Consider the following 21,516-nt stretch of genomic DNA (forward strand, 5'->3'; position numbering starts at 1 on the left):
TCCCTTTTTCCAACAAGTGCAATAGTAACCTAGCCAAAACTTCTCACTGGGGCTAAGGAGAAGGGACATGGCCAGGGTAAATGGGAAACTAAACTGATCTTTAAGAGTTTGGTAATTCAGCTGGAAAAGCATAGTGGCTGTCAGTAATGATCCTTCACAGGGAAAAGCAGAGAATGACAGATAAGACTAGAAACAAGTTGCATCAGCAGGTGTTGAAAGATTCCCTCCCAACATCAATTGGTTGGCCCAGCAAAGAGTAAGAGGCATTTATTTGGCATGATAGGAAGAGACAACAGATGGAAAAAGTGAAAGGAAGCTGATTTTTAAGAAGTTGATATTTCATCTGCAAGTGTTAAGGATTGTTTTGAACAAACTTTATGGCAGAAGTTACTACAATAATACAGGAGTCATTTAGCTCTTACTCAAGCAACATTTTTCTAATTTTCTGTTTCAATTTTATAGTATCAGGCTAAGAATATTCTCTTGACTGTAACATGTTTGGTGGGGAAAAGGGAAGGAAGGCTTTTGCTGAAGGAGAGCTGTAGATACAGGACAGAACATATTACAGCTCAAACTAATAATCATGATCACAGTAAAATATGTGGAGTATTTAAGGTCCCCAGATCTCTTCAGTCCTTTTGCTAGAGCTCATAAACACAGTTATTCAAGGTGACTGCAACAGTATTGTATATTTCAGGTATGTGTAGGCACTGCTATAACAAGCAGTGTAACAAGCAGGCAGGTTGTTAAAAAAAAGTTGTCCCCAAAATTTGGCCAAGGTTTGTGTTTTGAAGAGTTGGGATTTTTTCAGTACTTTAAGTAATGGGTTGGGTAGGTTGTAATGGTGCTGCACAGTAGCAGAGCCAAGAGGTCACAATGAGAGTACATACTGTCTTTTGTCACTTCAGCAGAGTTATTCTGTGTGAGGCAAATACTAACCGAACATCACCTTTGCAGTAGCTGTGATCTACCCCTTGCCATGCAAAGCTGCTTGTAAAAACATAGAAAGAAAGGAAACTGAAGGGAGAAAAAACATTTAAAGCACCTTAGACTTCTCACAGGCAGTTTTTGTTTGATCACGTATTGTTTAATGTTTCAGAAAATGGTTAATGTAAATGAGACTGCAAGTCTTGAACCTCAGCCATTCTCTGAATAGCTGTTGCCTGTTTTATTGCAGATTTGTGGTTGGAGACCAAAAGGCTGCCCTGAGTTACACTCGGGGTGAATTTTGTAACATGAATAGTGTATTTCTACACGGCCTTCCAGCTGAAGGATCTCCAAGCATTTTGCAAGTTACATCACTTAAGATGCTTCTTTTCCTCTCTTCAGATCCTTTTAATTTTAAATATATTTTTATGAGAGCTGGAGGTGGTGGTGGGAAAAGAAACATCATGGTGTTTCAAGTGTGTGAACTGACGTGCACTCCCTCCCTGTTTCTCAATAAGGATGGCAAATATTTAGCCCTCTGAGATCCAGGCTATGTGCTCAAGAGAGAGACTTGGAGCCAAGCACATCCTCAGAGCAACACTGTAAATTGATATGGTGCCACTGTCTGCAGTGCCTCCCCTAAGTTTGTGTGTCCTCCCCCAGGTCTTCTGTAGCTGGGTATGCAGGCACAGAGTGAATTGGGGCTCTCAAGGGGTCCTGCACCTTCTGTGTCACTGCTTCCCATCTGTTGGCATGGAAAAGCAGTGGGGTGAAGTCTTGACTGCAGTTCAGACGGGGTCTGCTTCAACCCCTGAGATACAAATAATGAGCCCAGCCAAAAGTATTACAAGCTGCTAGTTGGTCTCAGCTGCCCCTGGAGGTTTGCTGCTACCAGCTCACATCCCAAATGGGTAAACAAAGCTCTGACAGGGGTAAAAGGTCCTACAGCTCTCCCAGTTGATACAGTATCTGCCAAGAAATCTGTGAGACTGTGGTTCTCAGGCATGCTAACGGCTAATTTCTATTTTCTTAGCTCCCTTTAACCCCTCCCTTCTCTTCCAAACAAAAATAGCAGAATTTTAATAGAGACTTAAACTGTGAATGCTCCTGTTCCCATCTGGGCTGGTGGAAAGTTCCATGTGTTGCTGTGCAGATACTGCCACGTTTTCATTGACTCGAGTCCAGTAGAACTAAGAGGAAACATCTGTGGAGTGGGATAGCTCTCTGTTTGTCCCAGAAATTAATTGCTTCTGCTGGGAGTGTCGAGAGGCTGAAAGCTGTATACTAGAGATGAGGAGTCTAGCAACTCCTGATAGGCTTCTACTCATGTTGCCTAAAAAGCACACACCTGCAATTTACCTGTTTCACAGGGACAGCATTCCCCTCAAAGCAGAAGAGGGCTAGGCTGTAGGTCAGTGGGCCTGGCAGATCTACCAATCCCAGGAATCCTGTCAGCCCATGCTGTGCAGCTACAGTTCAACATTGTAACTGTGCAGCTTGGGTAGAAGAGGGGACCTCATTCTGCCCTGTGGGCAGTGGTGGAGGCAGTGGGGAGGAGCATGGCTGTGCCACCTGCAGTCAGGCTTTAAATGAAGCCTTGCTTCAGCACAGCCTGCTCTAAAGACAAACTGGTGTGAGCCGGAGCTTGCTCACGACTCCCGTGACTCTGGAGCGTGCAAGTCTCTCTTCAAGGGATTCGGCACCTTGATTTGACATAGACAGTAGGGTGTTTCTTCATTTGCTCTGTAAACAGCAATTACCCAAGGTTTGCCCACTGCTGCTACGACAGCCTCCAGCTTTTCTTTTGAACTGCAGCAGATGCCACTGCCCTCCTCAGCAGCGGAGTGTTCTCCAGCCCTGCTGTGGCACTGGTTTACTTTGCCTGTGTTAAGCAGCCACTGGCACCCAGAGAGTGAAAGAAGCAAAGCTGTGACTGGTGAAACCAGTCCTTACCCCAGGGCCTGTTCTCTCCATTCCTTTAACACACTGGAGCAAAATTCAAGAGCAGGTCTGCAACTGGTACTGAATCTCTTCAGCCGTCAACCTCTGTGTGATTTCTCACTGCTTCCCAACCTTTTGTCTCGTAGTGCACTCCTGCCTGATTGCACTCCCTGCCCATGCAAGGCAGCTTTTCCTTCTAAGGCAAAATGTGGCTGCTCCTGTTAGCTGTGCCTCACAGCAGTGGCTTCTCCTTCATCGAAGTCCCAGACTCGCAGTGATAGTGCTGAGCCACAGCAGGGTACTTTGGTATGGGTCTCCCCACAGAGAAACTGCAGTGCCTTGGGTTTTCCTTGGATCTGCATTTCTAGCTATTTTCTTGGAGCTGTGTTTCTAGCTATCCAGGAACAAAGATGTTTTTGCTGTTCCTGCAAAACATCATTAGAATCTCAAACATGCTGCTAATGACTCCCTGGTGATGGTTTAAACCTCCATTTCATTGACTGGAATACTTCTTAATAAAGCTGTGGTTATCTTTCAAGCTCTGTGAATATCTCTGTTGCTATCCTGATCTCAAGATTTGAGTAAGATCAGCAGCACAGGCATGGCTGAGTTTTCATGTCACACCATTTGTTGATGAGATTTGATTGTCATTATTTAGACAGAGATCATCATAGTTACAGCAGCCCCTTAGCTTGTACCTTCAGAGGGCTAAGGGGAATTCTCAGGCCCTTTCTGATTTCTTCCATCCAGCTGGCTGTGGCAGGGACCACAGCCAAGCCAGTGTGCTCAGGCATTGGAGGTACTTGGAACCACCAGCCTGCAGATCCTCCCTTCCAGAGGAGCTCTCTCACTGCCCCTTCTCTCTGTGTTTTGGCAAATGGTAAGTTGGGTATTTCCACGGTTGGAAACCTGTGGGTTGAAAAGTCATGATTTAAGTCCTACCTTTCTTCCTTCCCTCCAGCAAAAGACCAACTTTAACCTAATGAGGCTTTTCAAGACCATGGGTTGCTTTCTTCCTGCTGGCTGATCATGGAAACTTTTCTCTAAATTCAAAAATTAAGGAATTCATGAGGCTGAAGTTGAAATTCTTTTCTAATCCATAATTCAGCATCCACGGCGATATGAAAGCAAACCAATGCTCAAAAGGTGAGAATGACATGAAATAAGGGCCTAAGATGACAGAGCTGCTGTCTGCTTGCCAGTCCAAAAATATTGACATCAAGTTCAGTGGTGACCTCACTTGAACTGATGCTGTGACAGGCAGTGGACCTAGACAGTTAGGAATCTCTCCAGACTTTTGGTGGTTTTGACACTTCAGTACGGTTTTCCTTTGGCTGTTTGGACTTTGGGATCTGGGTGATGGGCAAACACAATGCAGTGAAGACAGATGACCTTTAGCCTACAGGAGCTGCAGTCTCCAAACAAAAGGGAGTGTGAGTCTTTTGGTGCAGCTCCTTTCCAAACAGAAGGATTTTTAAACAGCTGATACTGCTTAAAGTCAAGTGCTCCATGTTTGCGTCTGGTTTAAAGCCCAAGGATCTACTGTAGAATGGATCCTTCTGTCCTGTAGCCCTTGGTGAACGTGGGCTACAGGGATGTGAGCTGTGCTTGCCATGGGATATGATGGGAAGGTCCCCTCCTTAGGCTCAGAGCCAGTTTCCTAAAGTTGCTGCTGGATCTAACATTTTGGCAAAATCCTTGGTTTTCCCCATCATTGTCCTTATGAAAACCGCCCTTTCCTGAACTACTATTGCATTTCTTCTTGCTTGGTCTCCAAAACAATGATCCATAGATTTGGCTCTCTCCATTTTAACCTGTTCTGATGTTTATGCCGGTGGAAATCAGGAATGATGCCAGCATGAGTTCAGGCAGCGGCTAATGAATATCAGAGATTTTCTTCTGCTAGCCCCACTTCCTCATGGAGTGTGTTTCACTGTCCACTGCTGTTTCTCTCCTGTTCCTCTTTGAGGTTACTGTGGTGCCAGTGATGCACAGATCACACCCGTGCAGAGTGGATGTCACAGAATCACAGAATATTCTCAGTTGGAAGGGATCCACAAGGATCAAGTCCAACTCTTAAATGAATGGCTTGTACAGGGATTGAACTCACAACCCTGGCACTTTTAGCACCAGGCTCTAATGGACTGAGCTAATCTCAAGGGAGCAGAGGTGTGAATCCCAGTGTGCTGCCCCAGCCATGGATCAGGCCCCCAAGCTGCAGGGCCCCGCACGTAAAGATGCTTTGGGTCTCCCCTTTGCTCTCAGTGCTGGCAGGGGAGGCAGGAGCCTTCCCAGAGGAGGGGAGCTTCAGGCAAAGAGCTGGCATCATTCAGCATTGAGGTGGCCTGCCTTTGAACTGGTGACTGAGCCCTGAAAGGCCAGGTCTGGTGACTGCTGATCTTGATAATAACCGTGTGAATACTGTTACCCAGTCCACCCTCGCGCTTTCCAGCCATTGTGCGGCGGCGCTGCCTCATTTCTTGGCTTGGCCATACCTGCTCTTTTCCTAGGAGCCAAAGCAAAATAGCCTCTGATCTCTCTGGCCATTTCCTTGCCTAGCTGGGCACAAAATCACAGGTCTGCATTGCTGCCAGGAGCATCCAGCTTCCTTTGTGGGCTTATTCCAACTACTGCTTTGCTAACTGAAAGCTTTCCAAATTCAGCATCACAGCCTTCTTACTGGGTTTCCCAAAGCCACGTTAACTTTTCTGTCTGCTTCCCTGCAGCGCTGGAATGGTTGCCATAAGCATAGGTTCTTCTACCCTCTTTTTTTCATCTCAAACCAGTTACCTGGCAATTAACAGGAGTTGCTCTCTAACCAGGAGACCGGGCTTGAAACCAGGGAGTAAAGTGCCTTTAGTGGGAAGTAAAATCTGTAATTGCACAGATGCTAAAGTCATGGACAAAACCTTGGTTTCTTGGCATAATTTTACCATTTTGCTGATGACTTCCAGGGCTATTAGTTCATCTAATAAAAAGGATTACCTTTACTAACCTCCCACACCTCTCTTATATAAAAGCGTGAATCATCGGGATCTCAAGAGCAAATGGCCATTGGGAGTCCCATTATTTAACTGGAACCTCTGGCTTAAGCAGGAGCTTGGGCAGGGGATGGCTGTTCTCTGAAGCATCCTCATTCTGGATCCAATGCAGCAACATTTCTGCTTGCTCCCATTAGCTGGGTTGGCGAGGGTTTATGAGCTTTTGTCATGTCAAGGATTCTTATTTTCAGTCTACATTGGACAGAATTGGGACAACGCCCCCTGTGGATAGGTGTTACAGCTGGAGACAAGTGTTTTGAGTATACTTATTTTCATTTTTCTCATTTTTCAAGAAAAAATACGGTGGCATACAGCCCAGGACCTGCTGGCTGGTGTAGGGAGGGGCCCCCTTGGTGCGGACCTGTTCTTCAGGGACTAGTGGAAAGCCACCCTGCCCTTCTTTTTTCAGCTGGGCAAAACTCCAGTGGGCCCCAGCCACACGGAAATCTGAGGTTGGGGACTGCTGTCAGACTCCACACCACAGCCATCCGTTTCATGGGCAGTAGCAAAGGGAGCATTTTGGTTTTTTCCCCAGCTTGGCAGCACATGAATCAAAGCAAAGGCAGGCGAGCATATCTGGAGCCAAGGAAAACTGGGAGGTACTGAGTTACCAAAAGTACTTTCAACTGTCAAGGAAAGGGAACGTGTATGTGTATGTAGGTGTCTGCCATTTCTTGGGCTCTATCCATCCCATTTTGGGATAGTCCAGGCAGGAGAACAGTAAATCCCTAAAATATGTATTTTCCAGTTTAAATTTGAGTGACAGTTGGTGCATGTGGTAAAGGGCAGTGAAAATCAAACTGTTCCTCCTATGCTTCAAAAGTTGGGACTGCAAGAGAGCTCTCTGTTCAGCTAAGACATCAAGGCAGGAATTTTCCCTATTCAGTAGAAGTGTAAGGGTAACCCCATGGTTGCCAAACTAACTTAATGGCAGCTCTTTTTCCGGTCACATCCCAGTTTATCTTGGACTTTTTATGTTCCTACAAATCCAGAAGTTCACATTGTTCTGGGTGGCATCTTGCCTTAAATTATCAGAAAACTTTTAAGGTTAATGGCTGATGTCTGGAGCACTTTGTTCTTCAAAATGCCCATCCCTCCTCTTCTCCCTCTACATGAATTTCCTCCACTTGTTCAAACTGCTGCTTTTCCTCCTGCGGGAAGGACTTAGCTGCTTGTGCTGCAGCTGCTGAAGGACCACACCACCCCAAAAAAGAGTCAGTGGTCTTGGTGTAGGCTGCAGAGCTTAGTGTAGGCTGCAGAGCTGCTCAGCACAGCCCAGCTGCTCCAAGAAGTCAGGCTGAGAACGTGCAAAGGGGTCTCTGGGAGAATCGCTTTTTGTGGAACATGCGCCCCTTATCCCAAGTCCCACTCATCCCATGGAGAAGCAATGACAGCGGGAAGACCCTATCAAAGCCACAGTGGAACTGCTTTTTAGAGGGGTAAGAGCCACCCTACACTGTGAGCAGGGAGCCGGGGTGCTCAGTCCCCCCAGGTGCTCCCTCTGCCTCTGTTGGTGCCGGCACATTCCTTACGGGCATCCCTGCTGAGGGGCGGGGGACAGGTGGTCCCTCTCTGTCCCCTCAGCCACCCAAGCGCTGTTTCACACCTCACGTTGCCGTTGCCATCGCTGACACACGAGATCAAACTCGTGGCATTTTGCTAAAAGCCTTAGGAAATCGTTCCAGCTATACTCCCAGCCTTTCCTGATGTTTAGCTTAGCAGACTGTCGGTACATTCATTCCCGGATTTTTTCTTCTTCTTTTTTTTTCCTTTTTTTTTTTGTTTTGTTTTGTTTTTAACAAAAACAAGCAGCGTGCTAGGAGCTGCAAGCCCTCTGGGAGGTTTTCAGCCTTGGCCGGAGCCGCCTGACCCCCCCCCCCCGGGGCCGGGAGGCTGCCGCTGGCCCGGGCTCAGCGGGAGGCTTGCTGGGACAGTCATTCCTGACTCCAGCCGGTGTCCAGGCGGCTGTGTGCGGGCAGAGCGGAGCCACTGCAGCTCCGCTCGGACTAGACGGCAGCGGCATGGCGCTCCGAGGAGCCTGCCTCCTCCTCTGCCTCCTCTCCCTCTCCCAGGTCTCCGGCCAGCAGAACGGCAAAGTCCGGCAAAAACCGGCGGCTGCCAAGAAAGGTAAGGGGCAGCGGCACCTTCCCGGCAAGAAAGACTTGCAGGGCTTGGGGGGGGGTTGCAGTCAGCCCACTCGTTTGGGCATTTAACAGTGCTTTAGTGAAACTTCAGAAAAAGCATCTAAAAACCTAATAAAGTGGTCTCCTCCCACCCTCCTCCGTGGGAATGATTGTGTAGCTCTTCTGTAAAACAATGAGAGTATTGAAACGGTTTTGCTCGGTTCCTAACTTGAATAAATTTGTTGGGACAGCTTGGTCGGAATTTCAGAGGGAACTCATTTTTCATGTTCCCTCTAAGGTTTATCCCAAACTTTTCCTCTACTAAACTCTCCCTTTGTGTAGCCCTCCCCACCCCCCCCCATTCATTTTTCAGAAGCAAGTAAGTGGCAGATGGCAGACAATTTTGGAGACAAAAGCAGGCAGAAAACATACAATCCTTTAAGCATTAACAAGGTTCTTCATTTAAAAACACTGGCCTCGGGTGTATTTCACACCAGACATGAGCTCTGTCTACTCAGTCTTGACAGACAGCAGCATACACACAAAGGTGCCTGGGTTTTCTATTCCTTCGTGGGTTTGTTTTTCCTTTTCTTCTCCTGTTTTCCTCCTGTCCCATCCTTTCTCCTTCTGACTCAATGCACATTAAGTACAGGAGAAGGCAGGTGAGGTGAGGAAGCAGCATGTGAGCCTGCCTGCCTGATGTGTCCGACCGCAGTCTCGTGGGCTTGGACCGCTTCTGGCAGGCGCTTTCCTGCTTGGAACGAAGTGGGGAGCAAGGAAGAGGGCATCCTTGGAATTCACTTGGCCAGGCTGCTCTCTACACTCACCCAGTGGCTATTTTTGTCAAATTTCATCTTTGAGAAAATTTTGCCTTTTCTCCCATTAGATCTTTCTATGAATTCACAAAATTAACTGCTTATTCTGCAGGACATGGAATAACAGAGAAAACAGTCTGTGACTGTTTTCTAGAGCAAAAAATACCCCCTTGGGCTCATATAGGGCACATACATGCGTTGGACTCACTGGAGGTACTAAGAGAGACACATTTCTTAGTGAAATCCTGGTTTTCTCTAGGTGTCATTGCAACTGCTGTTTGTAATTGATTAGTGACAAGAAGGTAGGAGAAAAATCACCTTTTTGACAGGAAAATGTGGCTCTGATTTTAAAACTTTTGAGGGGGGTATCCTGAAAATCAAGCCATTTGGACCAGCTGGTGGCAGGTTTTACTCAGAATTCCTTTTCAAAGGAGAGGTCTTATTTTGTGTGGAGAAAAGGGAAAAACCCAGCAACTTGGCATTTTTGACCAGTCGCATCCAGCCCCACAGGGGATCAGCTGCCCTGCTTTCACTGGAAACTTCCAGTATTTCTTGGTTAATATTTTTCAGATTTTTACCAGTGCCAGGGGGTGGGAAAAGAGGGGGAAAAAGTGCTAAAAATCCCCTATGAAACTCGTCTTCGCCTCCAGCCCCTCTTCACCTCCAAGCCTGCCTGCCCAGCCACCACAGGGACTAGGGCTCAGCCACTTCTGCTCTGAACAATGGCAGAATGGCCCCATCCCATCCTCATCCAGGCCTCTAGTACCCCGGTCCTGGTTCCACCCCTGCACTTTGCCTGGGAGGGTCAGGCAGGGCAAAGCCACTGGAGGGTTGGGGAGTTTGGCTGGATTATTTTTTTAATCTGTACAGCCAAAACATTTTTGGTTAGAAAAGAAAGCACTGCTTTGAGCCAAGCTTTTTATGTTTCTTTTTCCTTTTTTTTTTTTTTTTTTGTAATTATTGCTTACATTTGGTTCTGCTTCAGAATGAAAAATGATGCTATTTCAATTTGAGAAAGCCAAACCACAGTATTTAGAAAATGCTGAGACAGCACATTCACTTTTCCTGCTGTTGTGTTTTTCCCCCTCAAATTACTCCCCAGTTATGGTTCCAAATGCAGTAGCTCAGCAAACTCTCCCTGAGCCCCAATGTCTTGGGGCACAGATGGGATTTGCCCTTGTCTGGCAGCTCTGGATGTCTCATCCAAAAGAATGGCCGGGGAGGAAGGCACGGGCATCCCTGCCAGTGTTGACACCCCATGGCTTGGGGTGCAGGCACCAGCCCCAGAGGGGCTCCCCTTGGTCACAGCCATCATGGGGTGCTGGGGTCACGGAAAGGGGCATCTTTGCATAGCTCTTATATGTATTTCTAAGGTAACTGGAAACAGAAATCGGAGTCCGGATGCTTAAATCAGTGGATAGGGACTAATTTGGGCTTCACTCCTAATGCCACCTACTGCCCAGAATTTCGGTGTACTCTTGTCTGGGTGCTCTTCTCTGAAAACGTCTGTGAATATTTACGCTGCTATAAATCCAGTGTGTGTGTGTTCAGTCTCCTCCTTTGATCCAGGGACAGACTGCAATATGGGACCTTACTGTTCCACTTGGTACATTTGGGGAAATGCCTGGTGTCTGAAGAAATGGCCAGAGAGGTTTGATGACAGCCGTTGTGAACCAGAGCAATGCTCATTTCTCTGAGGGACAGATAGCTGTTTGGATCTCCAGGCAAAGCTAAGAAGCCCATATATATATATATCCAAATTTCATACAGGAATAGTTAAAACATTAAAATTAAGTACAGAGGGATTTGTTTGTTATTCACCATATAATTAGAATGGATGAGAGCTCCCATTTGTAGCTTTAAATACATTTCTGGCCAGGCTTTTAAACCAACAGACTATTGAGTCCCACATCCTTCTGTGAGTCTCCTTTTGATCCTGCCTCTGCCCACACTTAATCCTGCTGCTCACGGTGAGCTGCACAAGGGCCCACTCCAGCTCCCACGGGAGCATCAGCATCCTGTACACCCGCTTCCGTCACAGAAAACCCAAACTGTAAACAGGCTTGATCCCAGGCTTCAGGAGATGAGCCCTGAGGAAATGACAGCACCGAGACAAAAACCCGTGGCAATAAAACAGACAACACAATGTCTGTTGATGTAGCCATGGTCCTCACTTTATAGCTGAAGGGTGAGTTAACCAGTCCTGGCTCTCCATGAGACACCCCAGTGAATGCACTGCTGCAGGAACATCTTGTGGCCCAGGATTTGGAAATGAGGTATTGAAAAGGGACTCTAGGTGGTTATCTAGGAGATGTGTCACCTCTCATGGCAGGGACCCTCAAGGTGGGAACCCACCTGCAAATCCAGCTGGAACACCGTAAGGAGCTGCCCCAGCAGGAGTCATTGGCAGTGTCCTGCCATGGCCTTTGGATGTTACTTAAACCTTAGAACATTTGTTCTGCTGCAAGACAGGCTTGCATGGAAAAAAACCTCACGATTAATTAGCCATTTCCCACAAAGTGTTTTCATCAAAGGCAGCAAAATAATATCTAGTGCCTCAGTGTTAAGTGAATCCATTAAAGTTAACTGAGCAACGAGTAAAGCAGCTTAATGCCCTGCTCCTGATGTGTCTGGCTTTCCATATTCATGGCACCATGTAATCTTGGGTTGGTGGTTTTGGTCCGCATCCAAGCTGCTTCCCCACTTGCCTAGCTTGGTGCCTGAGCTCCTTGGCCCTTAAGGAAGCCCCTCCAACTGCATTCATGGGCAAGCTGTCCCCTTTCCTTTCACCCCATGAGAGCTACTAGATGCTTGCGTGAGAACTACTAGAGGCATACGATTGCCTCAATGTCCAATCTCCCACCACCTTCAAGGTGTAAATGGTCAGTTTGCTCCAGTCTAGGAGAAATCCAAGTACTGATTAAGAACTGGTTGGAGCCATTGCAGAAGCAACACACCTAGCAAGATGTAGGCTTTGGTAGCCAGCTGCACCCAGCTCCCCAGCCAAAGAGGCGTCTTCTCACAGCAGGATAGCAGCTCTGGACAGTGTTTGGATACCTACACTGGGGGTGATGAAGGTAGAGATGAGGCAGAGGCAGCTGTGATGGTCCAAAGGATGGTGTGGTCGGTGGGCAGAGGCTGGTGCCTGGTGGTGCAGAGGCAGATCTAGTGGAGGTACTGCAGCCCTTCCAGCCCCTTCTTGCTGAACATCAGCCTGGTGAGCAAAATGCTTTCCTACCAATCCACCAGTGACAGTGGACAAGAGGTGGGCACAGCCAGGACTGCATACAAGGAACATCATGTGTTAGGGTGTTTGAGGGAAGCCAGGAGGGTGTGCTGTGAAGACAGATAGAGCATGTTTTTGAGGAATTGGAAAAAAGAAATCCTTTTCATCATTAGCTTCAAGTTGCCCACAAAACACTCCTGTGTGACAGGACTTCTGTTCAGGTAGGGCAGCATCAGATGGTGTGCTCCTGCATTTTGGGAGCTCGACCCCAATGCAGCACCACCCCAGATGACTGCTCTACACAGGGGTGCCAGAGACAAGCCTCGCAGTGCTCATGCATGTGACCTCCTCTCCAGCACTGCAGTGGCAACCCAAAGGGTGAGCCCTGCAGCAGGAAGCCCCATGGAGTGCACAGCCCCAAAACCTGAACCAGGAAAACAAGTTCGTTATTGATAGCAGAACCAGGCTGTCAAGGAAACGCTCTGATGGATGTGCAAGGGGACACAGGTGCTGACTTTATGGATTCCTTTTGTTTAACCTTCTCTGAGGGCAAAGAAACATGGCGTTTTGATGATAGGAGCAGATTTGGTTGCCTCCCCTGGGATGCAACCAATATTTGTGCTTTTTCTTTGATTCCTGCAACAGATGGTGTGAGCCTCAAAATGATTGAAGACCTGAAGGCCATGATTGACAACATCTCTCAGGAGGTTGCTCTACTGAAGGAAAAGCAAGCACTCCAGACAGGTAAAGGGCTTGCTGAAGAACACATGGCTTTTGCTTTGAGAGAGGAGCTGCTCATAAAGTGGCTGCAATTGCTCCACACGTCTTGATGAGACATGCCCAAGCACCCCACAGCAACAAGCCCATCATGGGGAGAGAGGCTGGGGGATCAAAGCAGAGTGTGGGTCTCTGCAATTCCTCCTCAGGCAGTTAATGATGGGAGTTGTGCTGTGTGGGGCCCCCCTCTTCACGTGCTTCCCATTGGTACAGCTATGGATATTCCTGTGGTGCTAAGCCAGATGTTCATTTTCCTTTATGAGGTGGAGGGATGGGATTTGAATTAGTCTGTGCTTAAACCAAATGCAGTTTACTCTTTTGTGTGAACCCCAGTGAAATGGCGACCTGGTCTCTGATACATACCATGATATTGCCCAGGGAACTGCACTGCAGGTCAGTCCTGCTTCATTAAACATACACTGAGGACAGTCCCAAAGTGTCCATCTTCCAGACATGCCCCATAGTTATTCTGTGCAAACTCCACTGACATCAATAGGAGTAGGATTTGCAAAACATGAAGCAGAAATGAGATGAAAATGCAAATTAAGGAGAATTTTCTCGTTAAAAGGAATACAAGCAAAATCAAGGCTTTAGTTCCAAGCTCACATTCATTGAGAAGTAATTGGTCTGGATATTAATGTGTGGCTCTGATTAGGTATTGTTTGGCTACAGTACCCAACACTCACAAGGTTTAGAGCTTAAAGAAAAACAAAATAAATTGATATCCTTAACACTAAAATCAGAGGCAAGTAGAAATTTCCTCTGAAGACCTCAAGCTATGCAAGCACAATGCCTCTGATCAAAGCTTATTAAAAAAGACTTTTTTTTCATCTTGCATAATTAAGATGATTTAATTGGCATGCAGCCTTTTTCCCAAAACACTCCAACACTCGGCGGTGGCCATGACAAACCTTATTTCCAACAAATTCATCAGAGAAAGAGTAGCATTGGCTGGGGAAGAACAAGGCCAGGGCAAGGAGCAGGAGGACCATGCTGTGCCTCTGCTCCAGCAACAGCAGAGCCCAGAAGGGTGGCAGGGGCACCCTGAAAATCCGTTTTACCCAATGGTTTGTAGAGGGGGAGGGCATGTCCCCATGACTGTGAACTGCCCTGCATGGGAGGGAGAAGGGCCCTTGGAATCCCATGCTGCCTAGGGTCACTGTGCAGCCTAAAAAATTAAGTTTGCAGCCTGGCTACTGGGCTTGCTGCTGCTGCTTCTTCCTGGGCATCATTTTTAAACCAAATTCTCTTTCTGTCTTTTTATTCTGTTCATGTGGTAATCTCTCAGTTTGCCTGAAAGGCACCAAAATTCACCTAAAATGCTTCCTGGCATTTTTGGAGACCAAGACATACCACGAGGCCAGCGAAAACTGCATCTCTCAGGGCGGCACGCTCAGCACGCCCCAGAACGGGGAGGAGAACGATGCCCTCTACGACTACATGCGCAAGAGCATCGGCTCGGAGGCCGAGATCTGGCTGGGCCTCAACGACATGGCCGCGGAGGGCAAGTGGGTCGACATGACGGGCAGCCCCATCCGCTACAAGAACTGGGAGACTGAAATCACCACCCAGCCCGACGGTGGCAAGCTGGAAAACTGTGCAGCTCTGTCGGGGACCGCCATCGGCAAGTGGTTCGACAAGAAGTGCCGAGAGCAGCTGCCCTACATCTGCCAGTTCATGATCGTGTAGCGGCGGGGCATCCCCCTGCCTGCTGCAGCCTGGATGTACCCTCTGGGCAGCAGGATTATGAAGCTGTAGCTGTGTGTACACGTCCATGCACATCGCACACCCACATGCACGTGTTCCAGTAGAGTCACCCTTTGCAAAGAGAGTTGCCGCGGCTCGCTGTCGGGTTATAGAGTGCTAGAGCATTTCCTTCGGCCACACCCAGCCCTGTGCGCAGCTGCACTGCTCTTCCTAAGGCACGATTTATAGATATATTTTTTTACACAGGGAATTTATTAGGACAGCTCAGTTGTTTTGGCACAGTGCAGCAGTCCAGCCTGGCATCCAGCTGCCTTGGTGGCCCAGGGCTGTCACTCTGCAGTGTCCTTTCCCATTTTGCTGAGCTTTCTTGGGACACCAGTGTAGCCAGTTTCTGCTTTCTTCTCTTGTTTTGCTTCCCCATAAGCCCTGGCAGCAATCTGTGGGAGCTCCTTGTTCCTCACAGTGTCCCGATTCAGCCTTGTAAGGATCAAGGTCCTGTCTCAATGGGCAGAGACAGCTACTCCTGCTTTGCATTGAGAGATACCATTGGGCTTATTTGGCATGGTACCAGCTGCTCAAGAGGTTGTCCAACTAGTCGTGTTATGTTCATGAATAACTTGGCAAGTTACAGGCATGTTTGGTCCTTTTCTCACCAGCCAGAAGCCAGTTTCACTGACTTCAGTGGAAGAGCAAGACCCATTGCCAGATATTTGAAAAAAATCCCATCAGAAGCTTTTTTTGTGCTACAGTATTAAGGGGGAAACAGTGATGACTTGGAGCATAGTTAGTCAACTATATTATTGGAAATAGAAGATGTATGTATTACATAAATAACATTAATGTAGTACTGTTAGGGAATATGTTGCTATATAAAAACAACTATGTATTGAAAACAAGCCCCAGGATAACTCACTCCAGCAGCTTAGGAATGACCGGGCCTGTTTATATGATGGGAACCCAGATGAACTAGTCCAGTCTTTGCTGGTCCAGGTACGGTCCTTGGCAAACATAAATCTGCTAAGCACTGTTTGTGCCAATATATTCATGCCCATCTGAAGGTCTGACCTCAGTGATTTTTTACTGAGAAAAGGTTTAAAGTAAAAAAAAAAAAACAAACAGCAATGGTGGGAAAGAAGTGCAGGTCACCCTGGCAGCTTAACAAAGCTTTGCTGGCTGTTGGCTAAAAGGTAGTCCTTTGCTGTCCAGTGCTTGGTAATAACCCTTCCAGTTTGGGTCATACACCCTGCACTTCCAGGTTGGAGGTGTCAAGACAGGATCCTGCCCATGGGACAGGATTCCACTTTTGCCGTTTTGTATAAAAGCAGCATGGTGTTAGGTCTTCCAAGACATCAAGTCTGAGCCAAGCTGGAAACACATACATGCACACAAATGCAGAGTGCACGCTTCTGAGGTTGTCATTATTGCCAAACTCTCCACTGTTCAAATGACTATAAAATAAAAATATCTATATAGCTTGCTAAAGGAATGGAGTTGTGTCAGTGTAATTGGAGTGCTTTCTCCTTCTTTTCTTTCTCTTCAGAGCAGCTCCAGGGATCTGTCTGAAGGCTGGAGATAAGACAGAGGGGAAAAGCAGAAAGTGAGAGCCTCTCACCCTGTAATACACTTTATAGGCTTCTCCCCCTCCTGCCCCATTATCATCCCAGTCACATGCCATACACAGAATACAGGCAGGGAATCCTTTTATAAGAAAATAAGATTTCCCTCCTCCCTTCCCTTGCTGCTGGGAAATTTCATTCTGAAATACAGGCTAACCCAGAAGGGAGGTCCTTCCCTCAGCCCTGTTTGGCAGCAGTAGTGGTGCCGGGAGAGGTGGCATCTCAGATCCCAGTATGGAGCCAGTCCTTCCCAAGCTGCCTCCCACCTCCTCTGCAATGAGCAGAGCTGCAGCAGCACCAAGAGTCCCTCTCCTTCACCCGCTGAGGTGGTGATGACTTCCTCCTCCTCCTCTTCCTTCTTCTCTTCCTCCTCTCCAGTGTCCCATGTAGGAGACAAGACCATCCATGTAGAACACGGTGCCTCACACCAGTCTGTGAAGTTTCAACATCTGCAGGACCACATGTGAAATTAGGTCTCTTTTGCACAGCCCTCCAGTGAGCTTTACTTTGGACCCTGCTCCTGATGTTTTCTAAGACTCTTTGCTGTAGGTCATGGTTACACCCTACAAGCCAGCTTGTCTCAGAACAAATCCTCTAGTTCCTTTGGCAGATGTTCCCTCCATATTTTGAGATACACATGAAGGCAAAGCAGCAATGCTGGAAGTGTTGCTGGCTTTAATCCTGACTGGTCATAAACCACAAGGTCTTAAATGTGTGGTCAGAGAAATAAAACAGAGGGCTTTTATGGGAGCCCAGAAACGAAAAAGGAACAGAGTGAAAGCCATGGACCCTGGCAATGCTGAGCTTCGGGGAAGTTGTGGGTGCTGGAGCTGGACCATCTTTGCGTGGAGTGTGAATCTGAAAAACAGCCATGGAGATGGATGCCAAAGGATTTCCAGAGAGGACATGAAGGAGTCAATCTGTCAAATCTAAAGAATAACAAGTCGCTCTTAGCAGATGTCTTGCTCATATCTCTCTTGCTCTCTATTTTCACAAAGCTAAGCTCCTGCCAGCACCATTCCTCATAGATGTTTTGCTCTTCTGAAGCTGGGAGGAGCACTGGGAAGGATGGCTTTGCCCCTGCTGTACTTGTTGGATCCAGGATGACAGAACTGGCCTTGTCGTTTCAGTGCTACATTTATAAGTTTGATATTGTTCTTAAAATCTTCTTCATACTGTACATTATGAACTAGAAATCTTCTTTGAAAGGCTAAAGAGAAGGAATTTCTAGAAGATTCCTCAGCGTTGCTTACCACAGCAATGTTGTTTTTTGTGTCCCACCATGTGTTTTGTGGTCACAGGGAATGCCAGGATGGAGGGATTGAATGGGGGATTCTGGCTGCCTCCATAGCGAAACTGTCCCAAGCACACATGGTCTGTCTGCTGGGGGCCAGGACAGGAATCACTTTTTTGATCTTCCATTAAATCCTTTGGCACTCAAGCCAGAGTGGAACATGTGCTGTCCACAAAGTGTGGTCTCAGCCAAAGGCATGCAGACTAATGGAACGAAACCTCAGCTCTTTCCCCCAGGAAAAGGAAATGTGGAAGTGATCATGTCTGAACCAATGTATTGTGATGCCTGCAATCCCTAATGAACCTCATGTTGTTAAAAATAGATGTTGTATAAGACCTTGTGCCACTGATGGCAACGCTCAGCTGCTTGTGGCTCTGTGACACAGCAGAGGAAAGATGAAACATGAAATGTACATATATTTATATAAACAAAAGAATAAAAGTTACTGGGTGAGCCTACAGGAGTTCCCCCAGCACTATGCCATCCACAGCTGCTTCAACAGAGCTGCACTAACCCACCCCACTGATTGCCCCCAGCCCAATTCACCCTGGTCTGAAAGTTCAGTACCTGGTCTAGGTCTTTGCCTGAAGGTCCAAGAAAGGACCAAATGGGTCAGAGTGAAATGGCTAAAACCATAAAACAGGTAATACCTTTCCAAAGTCTCCCTCTGCAGGAGGGCCAGAACAGCACAGTAGTCACACACCTCAGCAGCCAGGTTGCTTTTGGCTTCAGTCAGTGAAAGGGCTGGGCAGGCAAAGGTAGGCAAGAATTTGGGAGTTGTGAGCCAAAAGCTTGTTTCAAGCTTCGAACACTTTTGTGGGACTTGGTAGTAATCCTAACAAGAAACCCAACCCCACATCTCTGCTCCTTGTGTGTCTCCACTCAGCCTGGGCGTTACTCAGACCAGAGGTTCTCTCTACAACAGGTGCACCCTCTCCCTGTCATCCTTTGCAAGGAACACCAACAACAACTCTGGCTTTCCATTTCCCCCAACACCTCTGCTCCTGCCTGACACGGAGGGAGCACACTTCCCACCTCTGTGGCTGTGGAATGAGACCATTGGTAGGATGAACCTCCAAAGGGAAGGACCTCCTCTGCCCATGAACCACTGAGTCTTGTGATTCCTATAGGCTTTACTGTTTGCTCCTGCTCCTGTGTAAGCACTGACCCCCACTGTCAGTCTCTTCTTTTACAAATGAAATAAAAAGCTAAATTAAAGTTACTTTTCTCCATCTCAGAAACCACCATAGACAGGGAAGAAGTACAGATCTGTGAGACTCAGCAAATAAGGCTAGGCCAAAACATCCCTGGGAGCATAAATATAAACCAGCTTGGGGGGGTCACTAAACTAATGGAGAGCATGAAAATAAACTCCCTGGGGATAGAAGATAGAGAGGATATCAGGCTACTGTGTACAAACCAAAACAAACCCAAACCAAAACAAGAAAAAAGGTTTATTGCTTTTATATATAGAAGCACCCAGAGGGAGTCCAAAGGTAACAGTTGGAGACTGTTCCAAATACAGCTGAAAACAAATCACAACCATTTTAGCCTCACAACTGGCAGCCTCTCCACTCTGTCCTGTGCTGTGCAGACAGGTCAGTGTCTGCATCACCTCCCTGTGACCTCCCTATCCTGCTGTGCTGGGCCCTGGGGTCATCCGTGCTGGCAGCAGCCACAAGGCACCCCAGTGCCTGCAGCATCCCTCCAGGAAGGAAAGAAAAACCCAAGATGGTGTGCTGCCAAGAGGTGAAGCCAGCTGCTGATCTCAGAACATGGCTGCTCTCGCCTCAGCCGTGTTAGAAAGCTGGCTCTGAGCCTGGGGCAGAGAACACAACACCCAAGATGCTTGCCAACCTGGCAATGGAGAATGTGCCTCAAGAAGCTGTGTTTAGAAAACAGTTTGGGAAGCACTGCAGCTTGTAAAAGAAAATGCAGGAGGGGAAATAAAACCTACAACCCCTGCTGCTTTGCAGAAATGCCCCACAGATAGCTTGGTTTCCCACTGCAGTGTCAGTAACTTCTATCACGCCCATTAACAAGGATCCCAAAAGTGAGGTCTCTAACATTCAATAGCTTAATGCTTCTGTGTTTCTCAGGAGCAGTGAGACCACATCTGGAGTGCCAGGTCTAGTTTGGACTCCTCAGTACAGGAGGGACAAGGACCTAGTGAAGTAGAAGGGATTTGGGGAGCTGTTGTGTGAGAGAGAGCGAGAGCTGAGACTGCCCATCCTGGAGAAGAGAAAGCTCAGGGGATCTTAGCTTAAATGCTTGGTGGGAGAGGATGGTGAAGACAGAGGCATGGGTACAAACTGAAATACAAGAAATTCTGCTTAAAGAGAAGAGCACCCTTTTCTCTGTGAGGGTTGTCAGACCCTCACTACCACAGATTGCTGAGACAGGCTGTGGAGCCTCTACCCTTGGAGGTACTCAAAACCTGACTGGACATGGCCCTGGCCAATGGGACCTTGCTCTGAGCAGGAGGTGTAATCTGGGGATCTTCAGAGGTCCCGTCAACTTCTGTGCAAACACAGCCACTGAGCAAGGGATCCTACCTACATAACCTACTTCTCTTCTACAGTCACAGGAGAAAAACGCGCACTTCAGGAGCAGACAGATGACCTCAGACACCTGTTGGATGAGCTGTCATGTAAAAGCCTTCCTACAGAAAAAGGTTAGCAAGAAAGCCAATAAAATAATCCCTTGTGGGATGTGATTTCCACACTGTAGTGCTGCCAGAGCTCTAGATCCTAACTAGGTCTTGCTGCTCTGCCAAGTATGATCAGAAGACAAGAGCTGAAACTTCATTTAGTTATTCAACCAAAAGGAAACCGGAAACTAACTCCACCAAATCACCAAAAAGCAAATGAAATAATTTTTAAAATATTTGATATTCAATCCAAACACACAATTGAGGAGTGCATAGATGGAAGATATGAATCAGCTCAACCGCAGTGACAGATTTGCTTTACTGTTAGAGCAGATTACAGTCCAAGGGCAGCTTTAATTTCATCCAGATTCATGTGCAATGTGGACATTGCTCTGCCACTGGGAAGGCTTTGATCCAAAGCCCCTGAGTGTCAAGCCATGCTGACATGGGGATCCAAACCCCAGGAGATGGGCAATGGCACAGGTCACACCTGCCCCAGCACCAGCACAGAGGTGCTGCAACACACATTTATTGAGGTAGGCTCCCAGACTTTGTTCTATAATACATCAGAGCAGAAAGCCAAACCCCCAAGAGACCTTACACCAGTCAAATTTTAGGAAACACTCCAGAAATCGCACTGATTATAAACAGGGTTAAACAATTGGTTCCATTGAACTGTGAGGACTTGGAAGGAGCTGCGTGGATGGGGTGCTGTGTACCTACAGAGAGTGACCGACAAGTTTTATACACAGCCTGGAAACAAAACTTGCTTTCAAAAAAGAAGAACAACAATTTGTGTGGTTTGTTCCTAAATTAAAATGTGTGCACCAAAAAATAATGCAAACACAGCGGGTAGTTGAAGTGTATGGCTGGAGAAAGGTAAACAATCCTGAAAGCACAGTACTAGGGAAAAAAACACCTTACAGATAAAATATGGAAAGCTTGAAAGCAGCCAGAAATCATCATTACTGAGAACTTTGCCTTCTTTTAAACATTCATAGGAATTGTTTGCCAGGCCATATGAGTAGCCTGTTTTTAAGCCTGCTGAAACTACAGACGTAGGTAGTGTTCACAGCCAGATATAAAGCCACCTCATGACTTTGATCAGGTGATCAATGTCCATTAAAAAAGGAGAGCAGACAGCCCTGAAGGCCAAACTGCAGAGAGCAAAGCAAAAACTCAGCCTTTGATTAATGTGCTAATGAGGGAGCTGGGATGACCCTGGAGGTCCCTAGAAAATCTTGGTTTGAGTCTCAGGAGCTGGCTGCATCAGGTGAGGCAGAGCTCACAGTAGTGATATTGCCTTGTGGTCACCATCCTCTTACCTTCCCTGCAGGGCCATCGACACCACTCCTTTCCTGCTCTCCTTGCCCTTTCCCAGTGCCCTGAACTCACACTC

General features: G+C 47.3%; 1 protein-coding gene across 1 annotated transcript in view; it reads left to right on the top strand.

The window, feature by feature from the left end:
- The window catches only part of EXOSC7 (exosome component 7), a 36,870-nt gene extending 20,915 nt beyond the window's left edge, over window positions 1-15,955 (top strand). The window contains exons 8-10 of the mRNA XM_082294200.1: window positions 7,982-8,036; window positions 12,719-12,817; window positions 14,139-15,955. Of these exons, the coding sequence (XP_082150326.1) occupies window positions 7,982-8,036; window positions 12,719-12,817; window positions 14,139-14,539 (555 nt within the window). The 3' untranslated portion in view covers window positions 14,540-15,955. The remainder of the gene's footprint in view (window positions 1-7,981; window positions 8,037-12,718; window positions 12,818-14,138) is intronic.
- Window positions 15,956-21,516: the final 5,561 nt, after the last annotated feature.

Source organism: Coloeus monedula (genome assembly GCF_965178545.1).
Source record: "Coloeus monedula genome assembly, chromosome: 1".
Lineage (NCBI taxonomy): Eukaryota > Metazoa > Chordata > Aves > Passeriformes > Corvidae > Coloeus > Coloeus monedula.